Source organism: Drosophila gunungcola, chromosome 3R, assembly GCF_025200985.1.
Source record: "Drosophila gunungcola strain Sukarami chromosome 3R, Dgunungcola_SK_2, whole genome shotgun sequence".
Taxonomy (NCBI): Eukaryota; Metazoa; Arthropoda; class Insecta; order Diptera; family Drosophilidae; genus Drosophila; species Drosophila gunungcola.
In genome coordinates, this window is record NC_069139.1 from 7,530,238 (window position 1) to 7,556,978 (window position 26,741).

At 38.3% G+C, this 26,741-nt stretch overlaps 1 protein-coding gene across 1 annotated transcript; it reads right to left on the reverse strand.

The window, feature by feature from the left end:
* Window positions 1–20,638: 20,638 nt before the first annotated feature.
* LOC128252911 (doublesex- and mab-3-related transcription factor A2) lies at window positions 20,639–26,041 on the reverse strand. Its single transcript, XM_052981112.1, has 4 exons — window positions 25,659–26,041; window positions 25,478–25,579; window positions 24,453–24,891; window positions 20,639–21,768 (listed from the first exon to the last, which is right to left on the reverse strand). Exons 1-4 carry the CDS (start codon window positions 25,803–25,805, stop codon window positions 20,894–20,896), a joined length of 1,563 nt encoding a protein of 520 aa, XP_052837072.1. The 5' UTR covers window positions 25,806–26,041; the 3' UTR covers window positions 20,639–20,893.
* Between the last annotated feature and the right edge of the window lie 700 nt (window positions 26,042–26,741).

The following is a 26,741-nucleotide window of genomic DNA, read 5'->3' on the forward strand; positions in this document are numbered from 1 at the left end:
AATATCTTTTAAATAATAATAATGGGTGTTGTTTATTTTTTTCAAACACAGTCTGCAATTGTTTTTAAAGCATTTTGAAAAGCGCTTAGCTTTAAAAAATTTAGAATTAATAAACCCCGATTGTTTTTTTCTTAAGCTCTAGCATACTTCAGTGTCCATTCAAATGTGGTTTAGCCGGGCATAAAAATACTTTATGTTCCATATTACAAAATGCTATTCGGGTTTAATGGTCTGCGACTTGTTTCTTTTGAATGTGCATTGTTTCTCCACTGGGGTTCCCTTTATCCATTTCTGGACTGCCCCGATCTCAACTGTTTCCATTGAGTGCAGCCACCAGTTCACCTGACCACCTACACCCACTTTTTGAATTTCCCCAGGAAAATGGGCAGTCGTTCATTCAGACCGCTCTAATTGCAACTTTGAAACTCAATTGGGTAGACACAAGGCCACAAGGGGGCGGCCACTTCTCGAGCACAAACCACCAATTAAATATAAATGTTTGCGCTTTTCTGAACAGCGTTCGTTTCGCTTTTTATTTTTGTATTTTTTTCGAATTTTACAATTTGCACATGAGCAGTGTCCGAGTCGGAAGGTCAGTTGAGTTCCACTGCTTGCATGATGAAAGCCGCTTCACAGGACACGTGCTTTTTGTTTAAGCCAGGCCAGCCTTCTCCTTTTATATCCACTCCAAGGACCTGCTAACGAGGTGGTTTTCTTTTTCACTTAAGGCCTGCATTTTAGTGCCGTCTTCTCTGGAGTCGGAGAAATGCGACAGTAAAAACTTTTCGCTCTGGGGAAATTGGGGGCGTGGTCAGCGAGGGGGGGGCGACACATTGCACCGAAAGTTTTCCCAGCTCGCTCGAAAGTTTTCCGCCCACAAAGTTCTGCGCAAAGCGGATGGAGAAAAATGCTAGAAAATTGGAATACTTTCAAAAGTTTCAAACTGAATGCAAAGGCATCTTTCATTTCGCTCACAGCGACGATGGCGGGTAGCGGGTATCGGGGTGTTTAGCAATTTTTCCAACTTAATTAATAATTAATTAGTGAATCTTCTGAAAGCCAAACAAGTGGCCATTGGCTGGCGGAAAAAGAAAAAATTTTATATAAAATAAATTCATGTTAAAACCTGGCACAAAAGGCCATGGCAATGCACAGTGGATGTGGAATGGGGTGCACTGAACCAAAAATATAAGAAGATACACAAAAATTATACAAATACAATACACATCTAAATTCTTAAAACTAAATTATTTTATGTAATTTTTTTTTTAATTTTTGAAGTCTTAAAATATGTTTAAGTTTTATGTACTTAATTTAAATATAAATAACTATTAGCCATTTATAAGTAAATCTATTGTTTTGGTGATTTATATACAAAATGAACTTAAAGAAAATACAAATAGTTTGATGGTTTTTACTCCAATGTAACTGAACCATTGTAATATTGCTAATCATATAGAATAAAATAACATAGAAAGCAAAACGCATTTAAAATTTCAATTTGTAAAAAGATACATATATCTGTAATACGTTTTGACCTTTAAGATGGCTTGTAAAGCTTGTAAGTTGTTTTGTGGAAATATAAATTTAACAGATGCAAAACAAACAAAAACCATTAACCATTTGATTATTTTTAACTGCATATTTAGGCTTATGTAATTTTCGATTTTATAACAGTTTTTCTTGCGGTGTGCAGAGTAAGCAGGAGGTCAGCGTGAGTGGCGGCTTTTGTTGGTCGCACTCCGCGCATAAGCGGCTAAATTACTGGCCAGTCCGCTGAGTGGACTCGTCCACTGGCCAAGGATGGTCAACGATGGCCAAGGAGGGAAGAGCGGTGGCAGTGCGGTAATTGGAATTAATTCAGCATTAAGCTGCATTTTCTTTAGCCAACTCGCCGTGATCGTGGGCGGGAAAGGGGACATGACCACCAGCGGTGGACGCTCTCCATTATGAAGTTCCAACATTTTGTACAATTATTTTCTATTCCTTGTCCCGTTTCAATTCAATCGCCTGGGTTGTTAATTAATTGCGCTTAGTTGCCGCAAATGGCCGCTGGCAGATGGCCGGGGCCTGGGTGGGCGTGGCCGGCAGTTAGCGACCAGCATCTTCCGCTTAGAGTCATTAGCGGGAAAGCAATTAGCAGAACTTGGCAGCGAAATGCAATTCCGAAATATCTTGCAAGCATGCAGCCCTTTTTCCAAGGACTTAACATTTTATCGCGCCTCCTCTACATTTTATTATTTGTAGTCTTAAATATGAATTGCGAGCTTAAGCCATGGATTAAATAATTTTATATTCCACTAATTGATTCTTAGTGTCCAGCTTAAAATTAGTCATGCATAATTAAAGCTAAATCTATATCAAACAATCGTGGTGAAGTTATTCTAATTAAAGTTTAAAGTCAAATTATTTCCAAATCACATATCAATTATGCACCCGCATAATAAACTTTTGAGTGCCTGCATTCCAAATCAAAGGCAACAATTGCAGTCAGAAGCAAATACACACTTATGTGCTTGCAGATATTCAAAGACCTACGTGGCGTATGCGCAATGTGAATGCAAAATTGGAGACAAGTGGCGGTGCTTTTGGAAGGGAGAGTGAGATAGCTACAATTCGTCTGCAACTTATTGATATTTTCATCACTACGAGGGTTGGCAATGACAGTTCCAAATGCGTTGAAATCAAATTTGGTTCTGTTCTTTTTTTTGTAATTTAAAAACATTTTTGAAGAGTTCATGGTTCACCTTGTGTTAATAATTTGGCTATGCGGTTTGCTAATACCCCAAAGTCAAGTTTTATTAGTTTTTAATGTTTTGATAAACCTGAAAAGTTCTCCTTGGGTTAAAATTGTTCAGGAAATCAAATAAAAAACTAAATGTTTTGAAATTTAGCAATCTATTATGATGCAGAAATGAAAATTCATGACATGGTACCATCGGTATTTGTAATTAGTAACCACAAAATAAAATTTTAAGATTATGTTTGTGTCATTCTGTTTAAAATTTTATTGTTTGACTTATTTACTTCCTTTAACCTAAGGATTTCACGATTCACTCGCGTACAACCCAAAATGTCATCGCTGGCTGCCTTCTTGTAACAGTTTGATCTGTTTTGCTTGTACCCAATGCCACGCCCCTTCCGCCAGTAATATTCACCACCCCCATTTGCAGTTATTAACCCGTGCGTGTGTGTGTGTGTGTGTGTGTGTGTGTATGAGCGAGTGCAAAATCCTTTTGTTTTTCAACTGACAATCGCCAGTTTTACTCCTGCCTGCAGACTGTGTCTTCCATTGTCCTAGATATATTGTAGATAGTCATTGTGCTATTTTCCGCTTGATTACGGCCAAAGAGTTTTTGGCACACACGTACTCACACCCACCGCACCAGCACCACCCACTTTACGGCATTGTTCGTTGGCATTTGACCGCGGGTTTGGCACTCGCAGATCCACAATGCTAGTAATCCCCCCGCCTGCTCCACCGCGGCACCTTGGCAACCATTAGGTGGATACGCTTATTATCCATTGTTGGCGTCGATATGAGCCTGAGCTTCCAAACCACCCCGCCCCACTTCCATTCCCACTCCCACCCTTTGACCTCCGTCGGCCTGACCTCCGTTGGTCCTGTGTAATTTTATTCATAAACTCACTAAAACACATTGCTGGCTTTGGCTAAGCACTGGATTTTGTGTGATGTTGAGAATAGTGGCATGGGTGCACTACAAAAAGTTTGGTGAAGAAAGTCTAAGATATAGTATTTTCTTTAATATATTATTAGTACAATAATATATTAAAGAAAATACTATATCTTTGTTCTTAAGCAAGCCTTAAAAAACACTTATCTATATCAATATATATTCTTGTTAAATCTTATAAATGTAAATATTTTTTCTAGTTTTCAAATCGAAATTAAACAAAGCTTTAAAAGCTAAAATTTAAACAATTTATTTCGGGTGTGATGGAAATATCGGCCTGTAAATATTTGTTTTATAAAACCCTGGTGGTTTAATTAAATTTTAAATCGAGCCACTTAAAATAAGATGTATTGCGTTCATATTTCATTTTAATGTTGAAGAATAACAGTGGAAAACTTTTGTAAGTCACTTGACAAGCTTTATATAATAAAATACCTAAAATCCGTAATATTCTATGTTAGCTCTTGCCTAGTTTTATAAAGATTTCGCTCAGTGCATTGGGGAACGGGAGGATGTTTTGTTTTCCGGGGCTTATTTGCTGCTGGCAGTTGGCAAGGCACCAAAAAACACGCAGCAGGCGGCTGGCTGGTTTGGCTTTTGTGTCAATGAATACAATAACCAAATTAAATAACCAAGGTGATGCAGCCAGGCCCATAAATCTGCTGCCTGCAGGCAGGACGAATCGTTTAACCCCTTCGCGGTAAATGCGGAGGGGGAGCTGCAATTAGCGTACTCAAGAACTAGTATAGCAGATACTTATCTGCGGATCATAACTCAACAATGGCCTGGGAACGAGATGCTATTTATTATTTGGAGTCCATCGTTTTGATATCCAATTTGTTTATTTGCGTTTATTCCGGCATAAAATCAAAATAAACGCTGCGGGGACATTTCCCCACATGTTCGTGTCCCTGTTCAAATGGCAAACAAATAATGATATCAACTGTCGGGGTCTCAAGTGCAACCTTCCCACACAATGACGGAGAAAAGGAGATCTGTGTATCCTTTAGATACATTTTTACTGAGCAGTGCAACCTTTTTTCCACTCGACTGAATCGCCTGCGAAACGAAAAACCACTCGAGTTCCTCAACTTCTCCAGCTAGTTTTTCCCCCACGCTCACGTTCATATTTTTATTTGCTTGTTTACCTTGCTGATTTCTTCGCTTTGTAAATCTGCCCCGGTTTTTGAGCAAATTGCGAGCAATTTAACTGCAATTAAATTGCAATTTTACCACACACAGTCTGCGGCCGAGATCCATCACAAAGGCGTCAGTTTTCCTCAGTTTTCTTGTTTTTTTTTTCCTCCTCTGAAGAGGCGGCGTCCATTGTGCCACCTTTGTGTGGGCCCGGCTAAAAGGAAATAACACTGAAAAACCTTTTGCATTTACAGATTTTACAATTATTTTCGCACTAAAAAGCGAGAGAGGCGCCACGCCCCCTACCCCTAGCCCCTGCTTTTCCCGCCTCTTGACTTTCCTGTTATATTCCTGATTTCTTTGTGCGCGGCGCATAAACAAAATGGCCGCCTTCTTATCTGGCCCATTGTGCAGGATTTCACCCTCTCCCTCTCACTTCCACTCATTCCCTCTCACTCCCTCGCACTGTGCAGCGGCGCGTGCTTTATAAATTGTATTTAAAAGATATTGCAAAGCCAAACACAATTCCTTTGAGAGAATGCCACAAATAATTGCTGGCCGTGCTCCTTCTCGTGCTTTTGTCTCGATTTTCGAGCAGGAGGCAAAAAAGGATCCCGGTATCCTGCGGAAATGGCATCGGCAGCTGGCACTCAAGCTAGGTGCTCTAATCGCGGTTTACCCACCAATTGGAGAAGTTTACGTCAAATTAAGACACATCCACGAAGTGGTCTTTCTTCAATGTATTTACTAAAGTATTCTTTAAAATAAAATATCTCAAAGGTTTTTACTGAAGTGTTCTTTAAAATAAATAAATAAATGTCATTAATTGTACCTTATTGAAAACCTTCTTTCCCTTAAATAATAGTATTTTTCCTTCCTTTTTGAAAGTTTTGCTAAAAACTTAAACTACTTCAACTGAGAATAATTTTAAAATGTTTACAAATATATCAATTAAAAGTAGTCAAATCCTTTTTTTAATTTATGAGCTAGAACTTATAAGGCATTCATGATATATCTTAATAAAAGTCGGAAAGGTCCGAATCAGATTACTTTATCATATTATATTAATACAAAATTGTACTTTTCTCTTTTTAATTTATAAGAAATCATTTCAGAATTACAGATTTAGTTTTATTAAAATGGGACAACAATATTATAAAGCTGCCATAAAAAGGCCTAAAAAATTCATCGGAAATTCCACTTGCATCTTTGTTTATTTCCTTTCTTATTCAAATTTTTTTTCGACAATTTTAAATAACTAGTGCTTACATTTTTGAATCAAAACTACCAACAAATTTGTGCTAAATACTTGTAACAAATCTAACATTTTGTTCTTTTTATTTGCCAATAACAAACTTAAGAAGTGTATTTGGTAAGTCTAATAATATATCACCGAAGCTTCTTTATTAAATTTTATTTCGATCTAATTTTAATTACTTGACAAGCGAAGCACCCAGTTTTACGTGCCCGAACTACCTTATTTCTGCTGAATATGTAGTTATTATGCATAAATATGGAATATAAATATTAATTAACGCGAAGGGAAGCAAGGACTTTAGCCTGAAGTCAATGCCAAGATGAAGAAGGCAAGTGCAAAAGTTATCCTTGCTCTGCTGCCATGTGTTGAATATTTAATTTAATTTAATTAAATTCACTCTGAAAATAACTTTGCAAGCGGCAACAGCAAGAAGTGCCAACCAAGCGACGTAATGAGATAAATTTGCATAAAAATTTCTTGACTTGTCGCGTTTCCATGCACATCCTTGTAGCCGAAAGGAAAGATATTTGCCAGTTCACATCGTGATGGTTTTCCGGGCTTTTCCGGGGGGAAAAAGGTGACAGGCGCTAATCCTTTACAGATCGAAATGCTGGCATATGCCAACACCAGAGAACCAAATGCAAAATTAAATTTTAAATAACTCTCCAGCGGAGCGGATAACAACATTTTCAAATGTTTAAAAAATTCGCTACTTATTGAAAGTGGAAAGATGGGCACGTGCCGCACATAAAGGCTGTCCCATTGGCCCATTGTCCTCGCTGGATGCTGCATCTAATCCTGATTCCGTCGGCTTAATGTCACCAAAACATATTTCACTTTCACAAATCGAAAACAAATTCAACCCGCTGCGAGTTACAAAAATACTTTATGTGCTTGTGTATGCCTACATTTCCGTATCCTTTTTGTGATAAATTGTTATCCTTTGAAAGGCTCAACTGTGCGTGAAGTCATTGTTGTTGTTGCGCTTGGTGGTCAGTTTGGTCGTTATTTCGTTGGTCCTGCAATTTATTTGAAGTAGCATGTATCTGATGCATGAATTATGCGTTTTGGCTGTTTTTGATCATTTTTTGCGACCTAACCATAATTTTTACCCCAAAAAATTTGTCTGTCAAAACTGGACAACTTTTGTTGGGATACATTGGGAAAAATAATTTATAGCTTGGTCTTTTGATCAATACGAGTGTAAAAGCAAAAGTTTTTAGAGTATTTTCGATATAATTTAATATTTTCTAGACTTTGTTAGTTTTGTGTGCAACGGTCCTCTTAGTATATTTTATAACTCTAAATTTTTTAGTTTCATTACAGAATACATTCTTTTCTTATTTTATTTTATTTTTTTTTTTAATTGACCTAGTATACATATTTTATAACTCTTTTTTTATTAGCAACATTAAAAAATACATTTTTTTCTTATTTTATTTCACCAATTTCAAAATATTTTCTAGTCTAAGACTTAAATAATTCCAAAGCTTTGACTGAATTAGCTAAAACCTAAACATTTGCATAATATATAACGTATAAGATGTCGTTCTTTATTTTTTATTGATCTAGTGATATGCCTTTACCCATATCCATTTGAATAAATTCCAAAGAACCCCTGGATTTCACAATGACCATCTGCAAGCGAAATGACAACCACTGTGCGAGTGTCCTGGTGAGGTCGCACCCCTTTTCAGGACCGCCGTCCGTCTCTAATAAACTTAACAATAACCGCTTTTTTATCACCCCTCCCCCAGTGTTTGTCATAAATAATTCTAATAATAAATTAAATGCATCCGCAACTGCTTTGGGCTGCGATTCGGGTCAGTGATGAGTGAGTGAGTGAGTGAGTGAGTGAGCTGCGCAAACGATTCGCACCCCCATTTGTCTTGCCAGGCTCAGACAGTTATCCTTGGCCATCGGGCACGAGCACACAATGCCCAATCCACCGCAAAAACCCATCCTCCGTTCGCCGTTCGCCGTCCTTCAACCTTAAACATTAAACCTTTTCAAACGTTTTTCAAATTCGTATTTTGAGGGAAAGTCAGTTGAGCGTGGCCTGCAAATTGAATTAAATGATTGTGTTGCCAGTCGAGATACATTTTTGATTTTTAATTACCAATTGGCAGGCAGACACCTGGCCACAGAACCCATGGATTTAAAGGGAAAGGGGAGCTCCTTTTCTCTCTCTCTCTCTCTCTCTCTCTCTCTCTCTCTCAATCAAATGTGTGTAATGAACTTATTTACACACTTTCCGTGACGAAATTTGATGGGCGCTTGCGGTTGAGCTGAGTTGGCAAATGAAATTCGGGAATGTCACCCACAGACGCGGCCGAGCATCCAGTATCCAGCATCCAAATATCCAAACATCCGAGCACCCGAGCATCCACCACCAGAAATATGCCAGACACCCACAAACACCCCACCAATCATTGCTTTCTTTTGCCTTTTGAAACGAGCATTTACACTGAGGACAAAAAGTCATTTGCTATTAAGAACAAAAGTCTGAGTTACAGATTTTCACTTACTTATAATAAAGACTTTTAAATTATACATCTAGGCTCAAATTTAAATAATTAGAAATAAAATTCAGCAATCTGGAATAATATGGAAATGATTAAAAGAAAGACTACATTTTATTTAGAAGTAAATGAATATATAAAGATTTAATTAAATATGCACCAATCTTGGATTTTATTTAACTACATATATTAAATTCATTTTATTTCTACTAAAACAAAGTTCTTCTATTACAAATTTTAAGATGCATAAACAAAATTATTCAGTGAAAGTTACTTTATATAATTGCTAACTTTATTTTCTTAAATTCTTTAAAGTTTTAATGTTTAAACGGACTTTAATTTTTTTTAAATTGAGAAGAGAGAAGATAGTTAACTAATAAATATAAGTTGTTCGTTTCATATACCAACATCATTTTCATTTCAGGTCAGTATTTTGTAGGTAGCAACCTTGATCTTTTCTAAGGGCTTAACATTTTGAAGTGTTTTATTAATTTTTTAAATATTTCTCTTTATATATATAATATAATTCTAAATACAAAATATCTTCTCAGTGCAACCATCCGAGGAATCGAGTGGCATCCACCTCTCTTCCCGGCCTAAATATTACAAAGTGTTTTTGCGCCCGTGGCATCGCGTCCCAGAAAAGGGGCGTTCTATTTGGCCGGGAAAATGGCTCAGAAGGATGGGGGAAATGTTGGGGGAGCGGGGCGACGTTTATTGGCAATAATTATGCCGTGCTGCCGTCGACGTCTGACCGACAACACCGGCAGATCAAACACCCAGTCAACCAGTCAACCCTCCGAGCGACCCCAATCCAACCTCGAGCTCGAGCAACTCCATTCCAACGGGCCAGCAGACAATGTCAAAGTGTGATTTTTCGCTTGAAATACTTTTGCACAAATGCCTTGTCTCCCCACTGAATTCGAGCTTGGTAAATATGTTTTACTGGCATTTTGAATTATGCTCGAGTGCTATTGTATAGAAGAAGAGAGGCGGCTGTGGGCGGGAGAAGTTGCGGCTGGTGGCGGCGTATCATTGAAAATTGAAATTTATCTTATATTTATTGAATATAGATTGTGACAGTGCCGAATCATGATGGATAAAGCAGGCAGTGGAAATAATAAGGAATTTATTTCTCAGTTGTCTCATTAAGCGTTGTAATTATATAAATCCATTTTTTAAGACATCTAAGGTTTTTATAATAATAAATAATTTACTTTTGTTAAAGTAAATAGTCATTAGGTTATAAATACGTTCGTTATTTCAATATTAAATATCTATTGAAAAGAAGTGAGTACTTAGAAAATTTTAAGAATATCAAATGATTTTTTAACTTTAAATTTGAAAACCTAATTTAACAAAACTGAATTCATTAATATATGTATTTAAAGAAGTAAGGATTAAGAGAGAAATTATGTATATAGTTCACAAGGGTTTGTTTCCAAGTTGTATATATGTTCATGTGTGAAAAATCATTGAGAAAAGAATTGAATTAAAATACAAGAAAAAAACTGTTAAACGTTTTTAAAGTAAGTCTTACTCTCTACATTTTCGAAACTCATTTAGCTACATAAAACGTCTTTCCATCTGCCTGCATTTTAAGTCACATCTGAAGTGGACGCGACTCCAGCACAAAACGATTTTATTGTATATTATATGCAGCATTTAAGGATTAAATTTCCTGGAAATGAGTGTACTTCCCGGAGCTTCTACAGCTTCTCCGACTTCAACTGCCAGCCCCCGCTCTCCTTTAATTCGTTGATTTTGCACTGAAAATTATAATCTAAGAATATGATTTCGGGAATATGTTCTTGAAACTGTGAATTTATCGGCGGGGTTATTTAGTTATAATTTATTTAATAGGTCCTGCAGTAAATGATTTTCAATTCTATTTTTTTTGGAACATATCATAAATCATATGTGAACTGTATTTTTTAAATGATCTTAAATATCTAATTACAGTTTTAAAATTGTTAAAATTTTACTATTTAAGCAAGAAATTAATTTAGTTATAGACTAAAGAACAACATTTTATTATTAAAAATTTATTTCTCTTATATGGATAGGATCCTAATAATTTTTTTTAAATATTTTTAGAAGCACTGTCATTGTGGTACTGTTGCAGTAAAAATAGGCTATTTTTCACTGCTAAGCCATAGTTAATTAAACAAAAACTATATCGAGCAGTAGTCATAAATTGCCCATATAGGTTTGTCCCTCAAATAAATTACTTGTAAATAAAGTATAAACCTATTATATTGTATTGATCAATATTGAAAGGGGTGAATTTTTGTAAGTGTACTTTAACTTGGGATCGGCGGCCATTATGCGATGGCTGCGCCTGCGTTTCGGGGCGATTCGACGAGTTTCGAAGAGCCGGCAGCACAATGGATAACCAGCGCGAATCACTTGAACGTATAAACTTGGGCATTGTACATGTATACTTTACACATAACTTCGTTTTGTTGGCATTATGTGCGCATTTCAATAATCGGAATCACAATGAACACGCGAGTGCCCACGGAGAGCTGTGCGATATATATTTATAGTGTGGTTTGCCAGATCCTTTGTTCGCCTCCTTTGTGCAATGTGTTAAAAAGTTGTAAGCATTCTTCATTATTCGATACCGATTGCGATGCGAAAGCAAAGCGAAACCGATGCCAATTGCAATTGGGGTCTTGAGTTGTGTGCGCAGGCGCGGCATCTTAAATTTCCCCGCAATTCAGCCGCATCCTGCACCCAAGCTAAGCTAAACGATTTCCACAGAATCTATCTCTTGGGGATTTTTATGAAATTGTAATTCAATTAAATGCGGAGTACTTCCTACTCCACGTCCTTTGTGCGGATAATTGTGGTGGTAATTGATATTTGCTGGGCTGGCAGGGGCAATTCAATTAAGTGCTTCGACAAAAGATTAATTGTGCGTGTGGGCGAGGCCGTGCGCGGAATTGTTCCTTTATTTACTATACCTACGTACCTATATAACATATAAATATATATATATATTTATATATATATATATTTATGTATATATATATTTATGTATATAGTGGGAACCAGCTGCAACAGAATGACAAGGCAACTACCATTCACATTGCTCATACGCCGGGAATGCCAACACGAACCGGGATATAAATTGTACTATGTCACACGCATGACGTCAAATCGAAATGCCTGATAATGCGAAGAAGTTAATGCCGCACATGGCGAATTATGTTTTGACATCGACGAGAACTGAGCAGCGGGCGATAAAAGACAAAATAACTTTGTTAACGAGGCCCTTAAGCACATGCACACGCCTTGTTCTCCCCATACCCCGAAAAACAAATGGTTGTCACTCGTTTCGGTTTATATATGCCCCTTAGACGAAATCCCCCTTTTGCGGAGCATGGAGTGCGTGGAGATGCCAGCGGAAAAATGCCAAACGACTTGCCCAGGAATGGGACTGAAAAGGAGGTGATGGTGGCACATTATCCTTTTGAGAAATGCTAATGTTATAGCAGTCAGCAGTCAGCTACCAGCGGTTATAACCGAAAAAAGATAAATATGCAAATGTGTTTTTTTCTTGCTTTGCCTCTTTTCTATTCCTCCATTTGGCATAGTTGCGGTCGCTATATGAAGCGTCGTTAATGTCCTTGATATCCTTTTTTATTTCTTAATTCAAGAGTCTTTTTAAGGGTCGCAGAAGTTGCAACCGATATTTGACTTATTAATGCTGTTCACATTTACCATATTAAATTTCTAGAAAATATCTGCTTAGAGCAGTATTAATAAACGATTTTAAACTTAATATAAACATTTTGAGCAAAGAAAATAAATTTATTCATTAAGGTCAAATATAATTCACTTTATAGTGACTATAAAAATTTTAATAAATTAAGGTGTTAATTAGTACAGTTAAGTCAAGTGGGGTAAGTTTAAGACATGTTATTCTAGTGCATTTAAAAGTCTTAGACATTGAAGACATTTCATTTGAATATGAAATATTTTTCTGTTCCCAATCGCATCTTTTTTTGGGTTTCTTTTCCCCTTTTTTTATATTTATTTTTGCTACAGCAATTTGTACACTAAACAAAATTTGAATAAAAATCAGCGTAAATTGCAGACATGTGCCCATTTCCAGGCCAGTGCCCTTCTCGCAGTAAGAGTTAGGGACAAAGGATGCAGGGGCTGTTTGGAGTGCATCCTTTGTGTGCCGAATAAATCGGTTACGCTTTGGGAGGCGATAACCATTAGCAGAAGGCATTCGGCTAACTGCGCGTGTCATTACAAATTATTAACAATTCCAGACCGAAAAATGCCAAACAAAAACCCTTAAGTCAAGTCGATTAAGGCAACTTGCCAAAGAATTTTCCACCGGGGTGTTGGGCGCTGGCAGAACAAGAAGTTCGCATGATTTAAATGCCATTTTAATTGAGTTTCAGCCCCGGCAGCAGGATCGAAATTGGTCCCAGCCATACGAACCTTATACACCCCCCGTTGCTGTGCAATGCCAACAAGCAGTTTGGACGGCATTCAAATGAAATTCGCCACCAGCTGGAAGCTGGATGCTGGATATCCTGCCACTGGTAGAGAAACATGTCGCACGCCGCTCGCAGGACGAACAGAGAAAACTGTGTACCAGTCCACTCTTACAAACGCGGTTAAAATCTTAACTTTAAATGGGTAATCATTTATTTTAAGCGCTGATAAATTATTACAATTTTATTGAACAAGTTACGTTTTTTATATGAAATGGGATTATAAATTTTGAGTTATTTTATTTCATTTTTTTTTAGCACAAACAAGGTATTAAGTTTACGTTTCTTAAACTGTTAAAATATTTTAAAAAAAATGGGATTTCATATGTATACTCACATATTTAAGCTTATGTTATATTTTGTTATATGTTATATAACATATGTTATATGTTATATCCAAAACAAATATGATTAAAATGGGGAATTACGTAAATGAGATTTAAATTTTTTAAAATTAAATTTATCATTTTTCTGGATTTCAATATTTTGATTTATTTTGATTTCCAACTATTTTACATTGTAGTGTTGCTTATTCTTAACCACAGACTACATTTAAATCATTTTTTTAGCTTCTCTGCAATGAATAACTCACTTTCGCTCACTTCATTTTATTGTAACTGTGAAACGGTTTTGTGCTGAATAAATAACAAAAGCATATGTTAGTTGAAATGGGGAACTACATAATTATTGTTTAAATGTTTTTAAATTAAATCACTTTTTGATCTTCACTGCAATAAAAGGGAATTGTTTAAAATGCATTATAATTTCGTGTATCTATATTATGTTCGTAATTGTGGTTTTGTCTACATTTCCGTTTAGGCATTGGACTGCAATTAATTAAATCAGAAAGGCATACAATTTTGACCATATATGTGGATATGTTAAGCCCTGCCTATGTGTGTGAACGGGAGTGTGTGTTTGGGCCAAGGGGGAGTTGAAATGCCAAGTGGTCAGGAGATTGCGCCATTGCTGTTCGCAATTATGAAACTATGCTGAAAGTGCTCGGCACACGAGTATTGGTGAGCGTTTCCGGCTGCCATTGTATACCATATACCATATCTTCGAAACTTTTCCCATTGGCTGCCTGGTTCCTGGTCTCCGAGTCCTTTGTGCTTGCGGCAAACTCGAAATCAATATCAGTTGTATCCTTCGGCAGCAACAAAAGAAGTTGAAGCTGCTGATTGACAGAAACAATCCGCACACACACACACACACACACACACACACACACACACACACACACACACACAGAAAAACACACACAGGGATAACTTGGAACACAATCGCAGAACAACCCTTCAACACTCAACTACATTTTGATTAAAATTTTATTTGTAGCTGCGCTTCCAAATACAATACATTTATTTCCTTTGAGCTCACGCACACAGAGCTAAACAGAAAACTACTCGAACAACAAAGCGCACAAAGCGAATCCTTTTCAGTTTATTATTTTCAGTTTGATTATTTTTTTTATTTTTTGTGTTACTGCTGCTGCCACTGCTGCTTGTCAACATTCCAAAGGGGTTGGCAGCCAGTCCAGGAGACCGAGTCCTTGGCTGTCCTGCTGCCATTCGTCTGTGAAATAAAATGTATAACTTCCATTATTATTTTTTATTTAGTCCGCTGGCCGTTTGTCGCCTTACTGACGCCCTCCCCCATCCTGCCCCTTTTGTCCTTTCCCCTTCACACAGTGAGAAAAGAGAGGGTATTATTACAAACAGTACTTAAGTTTTTTGAAATTCTGTGTTTTAATAGATCTGAATCAGATCTATTTTAAGTGCACAATAGTTCGTTACAAAATATGATAATTTTTAAGATAATATTTATAGTATTAAATATTTAAAGAGTTTGCCTATAAAAATAAATACTATATTTTAGTTGAATAAACCCTGCTTATGTATATAGTTTTAGATATATTCCTTACAACTTTTTAGCTGTGCATCCACCTTCTATACTTTCTTTTGAATTTGTAAAATTGTTGGCTTTTCCTTTGACTATTTTTAGTGGCTGACACGCTGAGCTTTATTTTAATAATATTTTAAATAATGTTTTTTTGCACTCCTTGCCTGCGTGTGTGTCAGCTGTCTGTATTGTTTCGTCCTTTTCACTTTTGGGCTGCTCCTTTGTTCCAGCGCTCGCTTTTTGGAGTAGCTCTTGAGTTACGTTGCCATTTTCGTGTTCCGTTCTCCGGTTGCTCCTCGCTCGCTTTATTATTTGAGCATTTATTTTGCATATTGTACTTGGTTTGTTTTTCATCCGGCTTTTGTGGCTCAAGTGCAGGGATATAGTGGAGAGAATTGCTTTTTAGTGTCGGGGTCGGGAATTTCTGTTGTATTGCAATTTATTTTTTAAGGTGTTCGAGGGGACAAGCGCCATTGTTCCCCAAAATTTACTTAAATGAAATTATTGACTTCTTAAATGTCAATTAAAATTTAAGAGACAGTTATTTTGTCATTGATTTCTAAAACAATAAGTTATTATAATTCAATAATTATTTAGCATAATGATTTGGATTTGAGGTCTAGGAAATTATACAATTAAAATGTTAAATAGATTGATACCTTTAAAAAACATCAAACAAAGTAGATTGTATAGAAATCAGCACACATCTTACTTGATTCACGCGTGCCAATTATTTGCAGGCCTAAGTCAGATCGAACCTGACCAGACCGCAGCATTCCACGTGTCCTGCACAAAGGACTCGACACACTCACAACCCAAATGCGTTGTCAATTAAACAAACAATACACTGTTGGATAAACATCAACGCCCCTTGATGAGGCAAATCACGGCATTTAGATATTTATCGCACTCTTAACTCGGTTAACCCCATTTCAGTTAGGCCAATCGCAACCACTGGGCCACCGAACCGCCGCGATACTGAACCACTGCACCACCCAACCACCTCCCCTTCCGGAATCACACGTTGATGTCAACCGCAGAGACAGGCGACAGACGAGGACTCACGTGACATTAACGCAGTTGAAAAACCAAAATCAAAACGTTTGACGAGGATCGTGGATATGCAAACAATGGAGTGCAACAACCCCGAGTCCGTCCCACGCTATTTAAAATCCATTTAGCACTCCTCAAACTCCCATAGTTTGGATGGGTTTTGAAAATAAAAAAAATATAAAAATATCCTAAGGTACAGTTGCCATCATCAGCGACACATTTCCATAAAGAGGGGGGCCGCTTTTTGACATGTCGGCTGGGATAAAAGCGGAATCGAACAGCTCCTATTGAGCAGGGCCCGAGCAAATGTAAAAAATCATCGGTACAAAAAACACCTACCAAAACACACACGCACAATATGTAAATTATGAATTTTTGTAATTTTGTGTAAACAAACCGCGCAGTGAGTGCATCAAAGAACAGGTCTTCGGGGTGAGCCATTAGGCATCCATCCCAGCTACTGTATTAAATCATACGAACCCATGCCCATCCGCACTCACAGCTCACAGATGAGCACATGGAAATCAAATGGTCGTATCATGTGTTGCTTGCTGCTTGGGCGGCAAACACAACTAACAACTAACAACCAACAACCCGAATATCAAAAGCAAAACAAACCCAGGCGATCCGAAAATGAATCCAAAAAAATTGATTTCTCATCGTTTTGGCAGTTGCCCAACAGGCCACCGCGCAGGTTTCACTATTTCTGATGGACTCTCTGCTTATTAGCCGACTGTGACTGTGACGGTGACTGACTGTCAAACTGCCCCGGCCACAAAAATAAATCTAAGTACAGTGGTGGCAGAGTATTGTTTTTAATTTATTGTATAAATTAAAACAACAATTAGGATCTGCTCATAGAATGTGTCACAGAAATCCTTTGTTATTTAATGAATGCTATTTTACTACTGTTCTTTTACATTGTTTTATTGATATAGTTAGACATAAAATGTTTTATAAATGTATACATGGATCTTCACTGCATAAAAAAATTTTTAATTCATATTTTAAGAAAAAATCGAATTTTGTAACTTTATTTTCTTTGTAACTTAGCTAAAAGGAGAGCCAAAGGGAAAACTCAGAAGGTTTTGTACAACTGATGGCATAGTCTAACGATCCTGGCTGATGTGTTGAAATACAATTATTGGACAACTTAAAATTTTTTGATATAGTATATTTTTTTGAAAAAAACACATAGAAGAATTTACCAGTTTAAAATGCTAATCGATTAAGCATTTTATCAAATGTTTAACGAGGTACGACATTAAGAATTTTGTCCATTATTTGCTTTATATTTGCTTAATCATATCCTTTACCTGTCTAATCACTTAAATTTCATTTTCCCATAGCTGGTTCCACTGTGTTTTTTTGAGACTCGGCAAAAAAGGTCTGGGCCACCTACTTTACACGTTTGCTACTTGAAATGGCATTTGTTTTCTTTTCTAGGTTTTTTTTTTCACTCATCCTTCGGCTGTTTAACCGCGCTGTCTGTTGGAAAAACAAAACAGCTTCGTTTTTTCTTTTTATTTTTTTGGGGGGAGGATGCTGTTTTTGGGGGCTGCCAAATTAGTTGTTGCTATATGGCCTCTGACCCTCCGCTTGAGAAGCCGCAGGTTGGGTTACCCAATGAGTCGCTGCATCTTGTGATCATGGGCCATCGACATTCGAAATGTGGAAAAGCAAATAATAACAAATAAGTGAAACTAATGCCGAGGGGGAAATCCATGGCAGACCACCCTCGAATTAGCCAGGAAAAACATATGCCCCGGTTAATCTTAAGCTGTTAAGTAACCCTTTTTGGGTTAGGATTCGATTCGTGGCCTTGGGGTGGACCGCTTCTTAAGCGCTTCTTTGCGGAGAGCTTGCCGCTCGTTTGTTTTTTAATTGACACGGCACTTCTGGAGGCCGCAAGACGCATGTGCCATCTGCCAGCAGAAAAAGAAATAGGAATTTAAAAACCCTTTCCGAATAACTCCTGCAATTTGTTGTACTTTGTTCCCAATGCCATGCCTTTGGGCTGTATCTGAGGTTCGATCTGTCTATTTGCTGGTCGCTTCGTTGGCTGCATTGGATTGGAGATTGGATTGTTTGTTGCCTCACTGTCTCCCCCTCTGGTTAAATCGCCTGCTATTAATTCATTGTCTATTATCAAGAATTTCCATGCCTGACATTGTATGCATTTTGTGCCGCCACTCGAGGAGCATATGCATGTTGCCTGCTGCTCCCGCTGATGCTTCTGCTTCTGCTTCTGCTGCTGTTTTTGCTCCTGCTTCCTGGTCTCAAACAGTGTTGTCGGTTTTTTGGGATACCTTTGGCTACTTTTTTCAAGGACAAAAGAGAAAGGTAGGAAGATTTGTTAAAAAATCATGTGTTCAATTGATTTGTTGTTTATTTTTCATGGCTGGTTTTTTTTTCTAATGCACTAGTTTCGAATTAAATACTTATCCTTTGGATAAAGATTACTTTACCTTCTAGTACTTACCCTAGTACCTTACTTTACCCTAGTACTTATAGAATGGAGAAACCTTTTTTTTTTGTTATTTGTCTTCAAAAAAAAAAGTTACAAGGCTTTTCTCAATTATTGAATATTTTCCAAAGTTTAGAAAAACCAAATTTTTTTTGCCAGAAAAACTCTAAAGTGGCATCTCTGCTCTTGGCTCTCCTCCAGCTTCATTGTTCGTCCATAACTACATGGGCCGCTGCTACTCTAAGATATTATCGACAGCTCGTCCTCCAGCGAGCGGCTGACTGACTGGCCGAGCTCACCAGTGTGTCCTTTACCCCCCTCCCCCCTTGCAACCCCACTCGTCCTTTCTGCCCTTATGCCGGCCATTGTCCACTCGAACTGAGGATCCTGTGGCTGCGCTATCCTAAGCCACCGGCATTGTTGGACCCTGACAATGGTACATAGAGCCCATTGTTCGGTCCCTGAACATAAATACGGGGGGGAATATGGCATGGCTGATATAGCTGGCCACACATCCTGGCCACAAGCCACCAGCCTCCTTGTTGATGTTGACTTTTCGAGTTTGGCAAGGCGCACAATGGACAAATTGATATCCAATAATTTAATTTTGTTATCCATTCAGTCGCATGTTGGAAAATAGTTTTGTAATTTGCACTCGGCATGTGTGTAACCGATATTATTGTCCATTCGTGGGTGTGAGTCGCTGGGTCCTTTGGCCATTGTAAAGTTTGGACTGTGGAAATGTGCTGGTCATGTGTGCGTGATTGTGGGCATTAGTTTTAATATAATTTTGTTTATCGTGTCGTGTGTCCGAGTGGGAAAAACAAAAACAGCTCGACTCGTTTATGTGTAAAAGGATTTCACACTTTTCCGCACACGGCCATGCGGAATAGTTATCCTAGTGTTTTCCGGGGGTCTTGTGGCATTGCCCTCAAAATAGTGGCAAATAGATAATGATGATACGGATTAACGCTTCGCATTATTATAGTAGAAATTTGGCCCTCGTCCATTGTGATGACCAGTTGGGATTTTTGGGTCGTGGGTGGCCTCTACAACTGGTCGTCCTTGCAGTAGACTTGTATTTGTTGGGGGCTGTTTGCGGGAAGCCCATTGTTCTCCGGTCGAATTCTCACGATTATAAATTACGTGCTGTGAAAATTAAATATTTACTTAGCCTTCTCTTGGGTCTTGGGCGATTGCCAAACAATAGCAGTTTTCAATTAAAAATTTTTATTAATTGATCTGATTAGTCGGCCATTAAGCACACCCCTAATCGGTTTAATTGGACCTCTAAGCAATTGAAAACAATACGGGGATGAATTACTTGTTTAGCAAAACAATTGAATTGCCTTTTCAATATACTAAAGAGTTTAATTAGGCATTGGAAATAATATTTTTTTGTTATTTTCTATTTTTATAATACAAAAACATAATTGTGTAGTATAAATCCTTGTTTTGTTATCATTAAGCATTTTAAGGACTTAAGTTTTGTATAGGGTTTCCATTCTAAGGTATGCATTAAAGATTTTCCCATAAAAAACAAACGTCATTTAATTTCTTCATTTAGTTTTATTGAATTATTTTTTAGATTTATTAAATACTTTAACACAGTGTTTGAAATGTACTTTATCTAAGACATAATATGATATTTATTATAATTTTATATATATGCTATTTGTTTATATGGTACACATGGATATCTCAATTAGTTGGCTGTGACCAAACAAACCCTTAAACAATAATCTCATCGTCTTTATTATATTAATTTCAGCTAAACAAATACATCTTATGGCTCTTTACTGGGATCGAGTGAATGGTTTTCTTAAATTGTAATTTATTAAATATATTTTTATTATGTTTTCTATGTTACAATACTCGTGTTAGAAGTTCAAAGGTAAATATAATTTACACTTAGTTTTAGGCAAAGCTAGGACAAATCTGGAACTTACACGGGGGAAAATGTGGTTCTAAGATCAAGAATACATTTTTTTTTGATATAAGGCAAAAGTAGTAAAAATAATAATAAAAAAAAAAACAGTATTGTAATTGTACAGGGGAGAAATAAAAATTTATTTCTTGTGTATTTTGCGGTAAGATTTTAAAGGGATGAATATCCTGTTAAACAAACAAATTTAATATTGTAAAAACAATAAAAAAACGAATTCCAAAGTTTTAATTAGGCAACAAAATAAGAAATGTAGCACTGCGATCCTAGACATTTTATTCTCGACTTTAGAAGTGGTTTGTTTTCCCCAGTGCAGCCGTACGGACTGGGACACCCGGAAATCTTACTCAAAAGGCCTGAAGACGGCGGTGCCGTTGGCCTCAGCCTCGCTGCCTCAATCCTGGGAATCCCCGGCGTTGCTGGTGCGATCCAGCCCGATGCCACCCGCTCCATTGGACTCCGACTGCTCGATGTCCGCCGCACTGAGCACTCCTGGGAGATAACCAGTTCCGGCGTAGGGAGCAGTGAGGAATCTCTTGGCATGAGCCTGCATAAAGGGATGGTAGCGATGGGTGGGGGAGCCGAAGACGGAGGGCGGTACGAGTGGGGAAAAGGCGGACTTCATGGGAAAGGGCGGTGAGGGCGGAACCTGTGGCGGTGTCTGACCCAAATCCTCGCCAGCCAACATGCACTCCATGGCCTGGAGGACATCGCCGCGGAATCTCTGCATCAGTTGCTCCACATCACTGCGCCGGCGATTGGGAAACACCCTCATCAGGACATCAATGGGAGATCTCTGTTGTTGCTGCTGCTGCTGTTGTTGTTGGTGGTGCTGTGAAATGTGGTTCTGTTGCTGCTGCTGTTGTTGTTGCTGCTGATGCTGTTGCTGGTGCGGCGAGTGGGCCGTTGGGTGGTGGTGGGCAGGCAAACCGGCGGCGGCCAGGAACTGCGTGTGATGATATGGCAGGAAGCCTTGGGCATGACTGCTGCTAAAGGATCGCAGCAAGTGCAGATTCTCGGCGGGCGTATTTGGCGGCGATTGGCTGTCCTCCTTCTTGAGACTCAAATTCTCCGGCGTGGCCTCGTCCGGTGCCGAATCCACATCCAAATCGGACTCCGGAGAGCTGGGCGGTCCTGTGCGGGCGGGCGACAAGCTGGCGGTCAGATTGAAAAGTCCTGCGACCTTGGGCCGGGGACTGCTCGGCGATCCGGACTCGGAGCCCGTGTCCTGATCGGTTTCGTTTGACAAGGCTACCCCACGCTTGGAAACTGCAAGAAAAGATCGCAAAAAAGACAACAAATTAGACATTGTATTTTAAAAAATATTTTTTTAAAGTCGAATTGTAATAATTGTGGATTCGATAGCTTAAGGCAAAAAAAAACACTAGTAACCTAACCTATGTCATTATTAAACAAAAACATTGTCATAGAAACTATACTATTGTTTGAAAGTGTGAAAAATTGGTAAAAAATTTAAGTATTAAATTAATACTACGAAAGAATCAAAATAAAGCTTATGTTGTTTAAAAATAAGACGGTTTAGACTTTTCGGTACAGAAATGAAACTTAAAGGTTAAGGAATTATATTATTTAGAATTGAATTAATTTTCTCAAGGCACACTTATTAAAATTAAACATTTTTTTGGTGAAGCTTTAAAACGCATACCATTTTTGAGGATGATAAATGTTAAATAACCAATTTAATTTGCATTTGATTGAAAATACTGTTTCCAATTTGAATAAACTATAAATGCTCTATAAATAAGTATTATAAAATATAATTTGAATCATAATAATTTAAGTTCTTAAGCCGACACTCTAATTTTATAATTCCGTTTCATATGAAGAAAGATAGTTTCTATTGAATATTTGTTTTATTCAAAACAGATATCGTTTTCCACACGGTGAGTGAGTCAGGTACCAAGTGGAAACTGTGCGGTTTTCCATTTGTCAGTTCTGAGCAAATAAAAGTATCAAATGAAAAATGGGAAAAAATGTAATCAGGGGCATCGCAAACAAAAAAGGTGAATGGAAAAAGGGGATCAGGATGCGTTGACATGACAACCTGCTGTTTTTTTCACAAATGAAACAAGCTATATGATATTTTTTTTTGTTTTCATCTACCTCTGGTTTTTTTTCGCGTCTGTTTGATTTTGCAGTTGACGAAGCCGCAGTGAAAATTTAATTAAGTCGAGGGTGCGTGGATACCAATACCCAATACCGAACTCTGTAACCGAAAATAAAAATTCAAGCGTGAAATCGTCTTGGATTTCTGTGCAAATAAAGAGTCTGGTACTTAAATAGGCAGGTTTTCTCGATTGATTCGCGTGAGAATACTGGTGTGTTTTTCTTTCTCGAACAGAAAACAAAAACATCGTCCTTTAAAAGGGCAAACAAATAAAGACAAGTGAGGCCGAAGAGGAGGGGAGTATCTCACGTTACGCCCCTGCCAGGACCCTCAGCATGGGGTTGTCTTACCCCCCAGGACGGCAGATAGTCCTAATGAGTGGGTGAGGCCAAAAGGTCTTTGATATCCTCAAGAGACTTTGCAACTGTTTGGCGTTTAATGGGGGAAGACGGGATGGTAAGGCAATCTGGCTGCGATGATCTGGTTAAAAATGATTGGCTTACAGAGGATAATAGCAAATAATATTGGATAATGTTACAATAACTTTTATTGTTTAGCTCTAGAGAGGTTTCTTTGTGAAAATAAAAGATGTTGCCCAATTCTTTTGATAACTGTTTGGTTTGGTTTTTTGTTATGCAAGTGTTTTTCAATACGTTCAATAACAAGATTACATAATTATTACAAAAAGAAGAACCTTTTTTGTTAAAAGTTTGTAAGTTTTGTTATTAAAAAATGCACAACACATTTTAAGACTTGAATTCAATTCCGAAAGCAAATCTAAACTCAGAATTCTAAGCACTTAAAAATTTGTTGTTTTCTAAATATTAAACACGGCTTTGAATCTTAATTTACCAAATTTTACCTTTTCTTAAATCTTGTTTTTAAAGCCTCCCTTTAATATTGTAAAAAAAACCTCTTAAATGGGTAAGGCAAGTCAAGTACTGACTTCATAACGAGGACTTTAACTTAATTGTTGCAATTTGAGCTCCTTAATGTCCTGGTGTTCCCTGTTTATTTTATCGCAACCCCAAAACGTTTTCACGCGCTGTTTGGTAAAGTGCACGACTGCAGCTTGGCTGGCTAAATCTTTGTCAAAACAACGCCTACACCTACACCCCACACACTAGCACCACTTCGCCACTTGCACACATGCAGCTATGCACATGCAAGCGCGAGTGTGGCACTATATGCACCGCTGATTTTTTAACAATCGAAAACAAATTTTTCTTAACGCGCTTTTCACTTGCCGCCCAAGATTTTGAAGCCCTCTTTTGCACGAGGCCAGGCGTAAAGGGCCTTTTAAGGGGCTACACAGGAAGTAATTTAAATTGTTATGTATATATCTTTCATCCGCAGATTTATAGAAAATTCTTTACACTGACTTGATTTCTAAAGACTTGGATTTAAATGTTTCTTTAACCCAAACAAAAATTGTCATAAATACCGAACTATTGTTTCATGAACTGTATGCAAAATTTCTCGATAAGGTATTAAAATACCACGAAAATAAAAAAAAATAATTGTGGTTAAAAACAAGGGCTTAGACAACAGTTTTAAACTTTTCGGTATGGAAATGAATCTAAAAAGTATAAGGGTTATATTATTTAATATTGAATAAATACTAATACATTTATACTGTCTGCAGATTTTTTTTCAAGACATACTTTTTAAAAATTATTTAAGAAATGTAAAAAATTAAATTAAGTTTAAAAGACTTTATGAGACCGATGCATTTTTAAAAGAATTAATTAGAAAAAATTATTTTATAATATCAGAACACATATTTTTCCGGTGTAATCTTTGTAATATTATTTCTTCAACTCACCGGGACTCTCGTCTAACTCGGTTCTCGTGGGCGAGAAACCCACGCTGAGGTGCTCGGACCGAGTGCGTCCTTCCGTGTCGGATTCATTGCCATTGAACCGCTGGGACGGCTGATGCTGATGCTGGTGGTTGTGGTTGTGGTTGTGGCTGTGGTTGTGTGGTTGTTGGTGGTGCGACTGTTGCTGCTGCGATTGCTGGTGATGATTGGGCGTGGAGCTGGCCTCGAAACCGTCGCTCGGTGGCGAGGGAATGCCGCCGTGAAAGACGCCGTTCTGGCCCGATCCTCCACTGGCCGATCCGCCGCTGCCACTGTGATTGGGACTGTGCGGCGTGGGCGTGGCACTGTCGCTGCCATTCTGCTGGCCAGGAACCGACGTGTACAGGAGACCCAGCTCGCGGGCCTCGTTCTCCTCCTGGGCCTGCTGGCGACGGAGGGCGACCTGCAACAAGGAGGGAAAGGGTGGAAAACGGATCTTGGATCAGTGAAGTGTAACAGGGAACTTGATTAAACCATCAGCTGCTGTATAAATAGCCTACAATTTTGCTTGTGATATAAATTGTAATATTTTTAAAAGGGTTTTAAGCCATCACTAAGTTTCCTACTGGAAAAAGTGGTATAACCTTTTAAAATGTACTTTTAGGTAGGTGTAAAATGTAGGATAATTTTGGTAAGAAGAACTTTTTCTTTGTTAAAGAAACATGCTTCTTAATAAAGTTATTGATATTGGTGATATTAGTTAGTGATATTTTAAATATGAACTCTGAAGACAAAGTTTTCTACGACCATTTTTCTAAAAGACTATACACAATTTTTAGACGATTCTCAACTTTAAATTGATTTTTCATATTATTGTACCATTACAAAAGGAACTAGAACTAGATTAAACTTTTAAACCAAGTTAGGATTTTTGCTTGAAAAAAGGGTTGTGAAGTCATCATTGTGATACAATACCAATAAGCAGTTCTTTAGTTTTAAATTGTCCAAATTGTTGTATATAATTTCTTCTAACTCTATGCAAAACCCACCTGAGCAGCCATGACGCGTTGGCGTTCCGCAATTAGCGTGCATTTGGCGCAGACACAATCCCGCCAGCGGCAATACCGTTTGTGGCCCTTCAAGGCGCTGACCTGCAAGGGTTCGAAAGAAACGGAAATCCATTGAGTGTAAGTCCCAAAATTGCAGATGGCACAGTCTCGAAGGACCTACCACGCCATGGTTCCTGCAGCGGGCGCATTTGGGAGTCCTTTGATAGCGTTCCGAGGCGGCTCTCAGGAAAAAAGCAGGTGGCAGTGCTCCGAGCACCGGATGCTGGGACATCAGATTCTGCATGTCCACACCCGACGGCAGACTCATATCGATTGTGGAATTGGATTAACAAACTATATATATTTCACTCTTTTGAAGTAAAGAACTTCTAAGCACACAATTCACTTGGGTTTTGGTTTGTAGTTCTATTGTTTTTAGTGCTGGTTAGATTCGTGTTTTCTTTATATTGTATATATATTTTCTTTATTAACTATCAATTTCCGTTGTTTATAGTTGAGACATATTTCTGGGGATCGACGCGCGCTGACGACATGACACACTGAGCCCTCGATTGCAACTGATTCAACTTTTTGGCCAAAAGGCCACAGCGCACGGCAGCAAAATCGACGGCGACGTTCAGCAATGGCGGCAAGCGGCAACATTTACCAATACAAAAGCGGCTGGCGAATCGAGGGTTGAAAGTACACACAGCCGAATGTGTATATATGGGTTGTATCTGGAGGATACGGACGCAGATTCGGATTCAGATTCAGAGAGTGTTGCAACCACCTTTGTGTGGCGCAGCTGCCTGCGTCGGCGTTGCCGTTGGCTGCGACGCTGGCAGCGACGGCGGCAGTGGAGCTGGCAATTAAGAAAAAAGTTTCAAATCTAATTTGGTACTGTATATAAAATTGTGCACTCGAGGCGGCGGCGGCGGCGTTCGGCGGCGACGCGGCGTATGAGTAATGTGGAGGGAGAGCACTCCGGTTTGGTTGGCCATGTGATGGTGGTGGTGTTCTATGTCTATGGCATGGTGGTGCTTTAGTGGTGGTGCACTGGTGGTTGTTTGGGGTTTCTTTCATTTTCTTTGTTGCCTTTGTTTCACAATTTCTTTTTTATTTTTCCTCGCTGTGTGTGAGAGCACTTTGGGCCCCGGGCACTAATGGAATAGCCAACCAAAAGCGTTGTTGTTGCGACCTCGCCGCTGGTTGGCATGGCTAGCACACACACACACACACACACGCACACACCCATACACACTCA